The 5,310-nt window shown below is 56.8% G+C and overlaps 1 protein-coding gene across 1 annotated transcript; it reads left to right on the top strand.

The window, feature by feature from the left end:
• Positions 1-2,170: 2,170 nt before the first annotated feature.
• LOC311512670 (lens fiber membrane intrinsic protein-like) lies at positions 2,171-4,178 on the top strand (the record flags this gene model as incomplete). Its single annotated transcript, XM_084614016.1, has 4 exons — positions 2,171-2,345; positions 3,023-3,172; positions 3,476-3,610; positions 3,927-4,178. The coding sequence occupies 4 exons, from the start codon at positions 2,171-2,173 to the stop codon at positions 3,986-3,988; spliced, it is 522 nt and encodes a 173-aa protein (XP_084470142.1). The 3' UTR covers positions 3,989-4,178.
• Positions 4,179-5,310: the final 1,132 nt, after the last annotated feature.

Raw genomic sequence — 5,310 nt, 5'->3', positions numbered from 1 at the left:
AGAAATTACACTGTATTAGCAAGAAGACAAGGGCGCTCTGTATCTCCGTATCATGGAGAGAAATGATATCGTGTATGTGACGTCTATTCCAGCAGCGGCTTCTGACCCTGACAGATGATGCATGAGACAGGCCTGTGTCTGAACACCAGGGAGCGTTATTGTGGGATGATCACATGGTGTGTGTGTGTGTGGGGGGGATATTTTTTACAAAGGCCCTGAGACGTTAAGAGCAGAAGATGCTTTCACATTCGTCCTTAGAATCCGAGGGGCAAAGTGTTCTCCTTTGGTTATGGGGCTTGGGGGTCGTTAAGTCCCTGGTTTATTTATTTTTTTTTAAGGGATCATTAGCATGGTCTGTGAGTTTTACCTCAAGAAATAGCCACCGATCTTCTGGGGTGTTGTGTCTTGAAAGGGGACCGAAATGGGATCCCTCAGGATGGGAGTCTAGGACCGGAAGCCAGGGTCCCCCAGCGGGTGCGGTGGCCGGGACCCGAATTGGACCCCGGAGAGTGGCCCCCCGGGCGGCTTCAGAATAACTGTCATTTAATGCAGCCTAGGACACGCTGGCGTCGGCTGAGTTCTCTGCGGTTGTGAATAAAGGTGTTGTTTGTGTTTGGGCTGTGTTGGGTTTTCAGTGAGTCGATATTGCTGAACTTTGCTTGGAAAGTTAGAGGATCAGGGAATGGGACACGGGGCCTTTCCCTTCTAGGGGGTGCCGGCTCTCATCTGGCCCCAGGCCGGGGGACTGGCTTCAGAGGTGCCAGGAATGAAAGGAAAATCTGCCCCTGTTTTCAGGGGGCCAGTTTCTCTAGATGCAGCAGTGGGCTTCCTTTTGCCGCTGGCTCCCTCCTTTGGGGGACAGGAGGAACGCAGCCCGTCCCTGGGCTGGTGTCTCCACACTGCAGGGAGAGGAATGGGGGGATGGGTGTCCAGTTAGCCCTGTAGGGAGAAAATTGAGGGGTATCAGGAGGGGCCTCACCCCAGAGGTGGCTGCATTTGAGCCCTGGGCGAGGGATCCCTGGATCTCAGCACCTGGCGAGGGGACCCTGTGTGAAACCGGGTCACCCGCATCCCTTCTCCCCCACGCTGCCCTGGGAGGCCCCTGCGTGGCCGCTGCAGGCTCAATGGAACTGACCGACTCATCAGGTTGTATTGAGCCTCCCCGAGGGCGGGCGTGCTGGGCCTGCAGATCCCGGCCTTCTGGAACCACCTGTCGCTGCCGTGGGCCCCCCCCCGGCTCGTCATTGGCATTAAGGGATTTGCCGGCCTCTGCAAAATCGCTGCCGGCGGCTGGGTGCGGAGAGGGGTGAGTGCCTCTGGGCTGTGCAGAGCAGAGAGCCGGGCGCTGGGGTCGGCACAGGTAGGGGGCACCAATGGGGGGGGGGTGGAGAGGGAGCACAGGGACCCACCGAGGGGCTCCCCCTCTGACCTGCACACCCAGTGACCTGGGAGCAGAGAGACACTGATACACAGGGACACAAACCAACTGACCACCCCACACCACGCGCACACGCTGGCCTGGCTACGCTAATACACAAACGTGCCCACACAGGCCCTGAAAAACTCCCCCTGCCACTCACCCATGCAGTTATGCTGCTACGATACTTATCGATCCACTCCCCTCACAGAGCCGGGGACAGAACCCAGGCGTCCTGGCTGCCAGCCCCCACTGCTCTAACCCACGAGACTCCACTCCCCTCCCAGAGCCGGGGACAGAACCCAGGCGTCCTGGCTGCCAGCCCCCACTGCGCTAACCCACGAGACCCCACTCCCCTCCCAGAGCCGGGGACAGAACCCAGGCGTCCTGGCTCCCAGCCCCCACTGCTCTAACCCACGAGACTCCACTCCCCTCCCAGAGCCGGGGACAGAACCCAGGCGTCCTGGCTGCCAGCCCCCACTGCTCTAACCCACGAGACCCCACTCCCCTCCCAGAGCCGGGGACAGAACCCAGGCGTCCTGGCTCCCAGCCCCCACAGCTCTAACCCACGAGACCCCACTCCCCTCCCAGAGCCGGGGACAGAACCCAGGCGTCCTGGCTGCCAGCCCCCACAGCTCTAACCCACGAGACCCCACTCCCCTCCCAGAGCCGGGGACAGAACCCAGGAGTCCTGGCTCCCAGCCCCCGCCCCCAACTCTAACCGGCTTCGTGCTGTCTGCAGGCTCAGGCAGGATGTACAGCTTCATGGCAGGGGGTCTTTTCTGCGCCTCGGTCGGGAACATCCTGCTGGTGGTTTGCACGGCCACTGACTACTGGGTGCAGTACCGGCTCCAGGGGGCCTTGGCCCACCAGGGCCTCTGGCGCTACTGTCTGGTGGGCAAGTGCTACATGCAGACGGAGAACATTGGTAAGGACCCCTAGGGGGCGCTGTGCTGCAGAGAGCGGGGTGGGGGCTCTCCCCTGGCAGGCAGGGCTGGCCCCGATGCCCCAGGGTGGCACTAGGGGGCACTCCCAGAGGTCCTAGCATTTCCTCCAAGAGGCAGGGTTTGAACCGTGGATCTGGGCCAAACCCCAGCTGGGGCGATTCCATTCAGCTTCCCTAAATCCTCCCTCCAGCTGAGACTTTCATTTCCTTCCCCTCAATTGTACTGAATTGTTGTGAATTAACCAGCCACTGTGCCCTGCCCCAGAGGTGGCTGCATCTCAGCACCCGGCGAACCAGCCCCGTGTGGTGTTATGTGCGGCTGTTCCACACTGCCCTGCCCCAGAGGTGGCTGCATCTCAGCACCCGGCGAACCAGCCCCGTGTGGTGTTATGTGCGGCTGTTCCACACTGCCCTGCCCCAGAGGTGGCTGCATCTCAGCACCCGGCGAACCAGCCCTGTGCAGTGTTATGTGTGGCTGTTACCCAGCTGTCCCGCCCCAGGGGCAGCTGCATCTCTGTGCCAGGAGAGCCAGCCCCATGCAGAGTTACATGTGCCTGTTGCCCAGCTGCCCTGCCCAGAGATGGCTGCATCTGTGTGCCGGGCGAGCCGTCCCCTTCTAAACAGGAGCAGTTTTGAGTGTTTTCTCCTCGCCACTCTAGCCTACTGGAACGCCACCCGGGCCTTCATGATCCTCTCTGCCCTGTCGTGTTTCGCTGGCATCATCACGGGGATCTTGTCCTTCGCCCACCCGTCCACCTTCGAGAGATTCAACCGGTCGTTCGCTGCCGGGATAACGTTCTTCGTCTCCAGTAAGTGTCTTCCCACTGCTGCGGGGACCCCAGCTGGCCACCAAGACACAAGGAGGGAAGCAGAGTCTAGTGGTTAGAGCGGGGGGGGGAGGGGCTGGGGGCCAGGATGCCTGGGTTCTCTCCCGGTTCTGGGAGGGGCACAGGGTATAGTGGTTAGAGTGGGGGGGAGGGGATGGGAGCCAGGACACCTGGGTTCTCTCCCGGCTCTGGGAGGGGCACGTGGTCTAGTTACACTTCCCACGCGTGTAGAGGTTTCTCTGGCCTCTTGTCCTGCCATCAGTCTCTCTGCCCCACCCCCTCCAGCGCTCTTCGTCCTGCTGGCCATGGCTGTCTACACCGGCGTTACCGTCAACTTCCTGGGCAAGCGGTTCGGGGACTGGCGCTTCTCCTGGTCTTACATCCTGGGCTGGGTCGCCCTGCTCTTGACCTTCTTCGCAGGTACAGGCCCTTCTCCTCTAGGGGTCGCCAGCTCCCATCCAGCCCCAGGGTGGGAGTGGGGGGCAATGGGGCCTCTCCCCTCTGGGGGTGGCAATAGGAGACCTTTCTCCTCATCCAATTCCTTGTTCCACACTCACTGTCCAGGAATGCCCTGGCTCTGACCAGTAGCCCCCTCTCATAGCCAGGGATAGAACCCTGGAGTCCTGGCTCCCAGCATCCCCCCCTCCTCTAACCACTAGACCCCACTCCCCTCCCAGAGAACCCAGGAGTCCTGACTCCTCAGTGCTGTTAAACAGCCCCTCTCTCCCCCTCGCAGGGATATTTTACATGTGCGCGTATCGGATGCACGGATGCCAGCGCGTGGCTGAGACGCGTTAAACCCTGCGTGATGGCGCTGCAGTGAATCGATAGACACCTGACTCCTGGGGCGAGTGATACCTCGCCATTCCCCACCCCCAGCTTTCCAGCAACCTGCCGCAGTGGGACATCCCCATAGAAAACGCCCTTCGTTCGTTTCATCGGATTCCAGGCCAGCTTCCTCCTTCGGCGCTCGGTGCCGGATGTAACCAGAGCCAGCCCCCTGCCCCCAATTGCGTTAAATCAAATCAGACAAAGGGAAGCATCGATTACCCCACATTTTACAGCCTGGGAGAAACTGAGGCCCGGCGAGAGGGACTGACCTGCCCAGTGTCACACAGGAACACAGCAGCAGTGCTGGGAATTGGAACCCAGGTGTCCTGAGTTCCCGGCAGGACCATCCTTCCTTTAGAACCGGACTTAAAATATCAAGCACCTATGCTGAGTGAACTTGTGCTGTAGCTTTGATTGATAAGCAGATGGGCCGTGAAATTAAATTCGCCCCTGTAGATACAACTGCTCAGAAATTTCTCTCTACCTCCGTGCCCCTCCTGAGTAGCGCGAGCTAAGACAACCTAGCAGCAGGAAGTGTAGTTTTAAAGTTTTGTGTCTTTGGCCAGGCAGCTCTGATTTTTGCCTTTAACAAAGTTTTATGCATTTCCCTGGTTTTTCTTTTCTTTTTTTAAAGACAAAGAATAAAGGTCCTTAAAACGGTTTGTTCCTGTGTTGATTTCTACCCACAAAAGCACTAGTCGTGCTTGGAAACCCTTTGTTTGAAGGGCCTCAAACCCTAAAGCGGTTTTAAACCACTTGGCAGCGTTTGTAGTTCAAGCCTCTGAAATCCCAGCAATGTTTTTTAAACAATTTTTTAATGTCCTTGGTTTTTGGTCAAAGGCAGGAAAGATCCTTGAAAGCAACTTACACTGTCTCAAGTGCCAGAGCGGTATTAAACTGGTTTAAATATTTGGAAATAAATTATTATTAATTTGTATGTTCATAGCATCTGACAGCTCTAGTCGTGGACCAAGCCCCTGTCAAGCGAGGCCCTTACAAACATTTGCTCACGTTAAATTTCCTTTCTTTTTAATAACAAGTTTTTAAGGAATTAAGCTGGCTCTAAAGCCAAAGCGATATTACATATTTGTGCATAAATCTATCTAGCTACCAAAATGTTTCGCAGGAATTTGTGGGTTTTAACAGGGACAAGTCACATCATTTCCTTTGGGTCATGTGGAAGTGTTTCGTTTTGACTTTTACATTCCAAATATGACTTTTAGTATGACATAATTTTTAAGCCTGCATGAATATAATGTATAGGACCTTGATATTTTAATAGACTATTA

This window comes from Lepidochelys olivacea, assembly GCF_965140295.1.
Source record: "Lepidochelys olivacea isolate rLepOli2 genome assembly, chromosome: 24".
Taxonomy (NCBI): Eukaryota; Metazoa; Chordata; order Testudines; family Cheloniidae; genus Lepidochelys; species Lepidochelys olivacea.
This window is presented reverse-complemented; position numbering and strand designations above follow the sequence as displayed.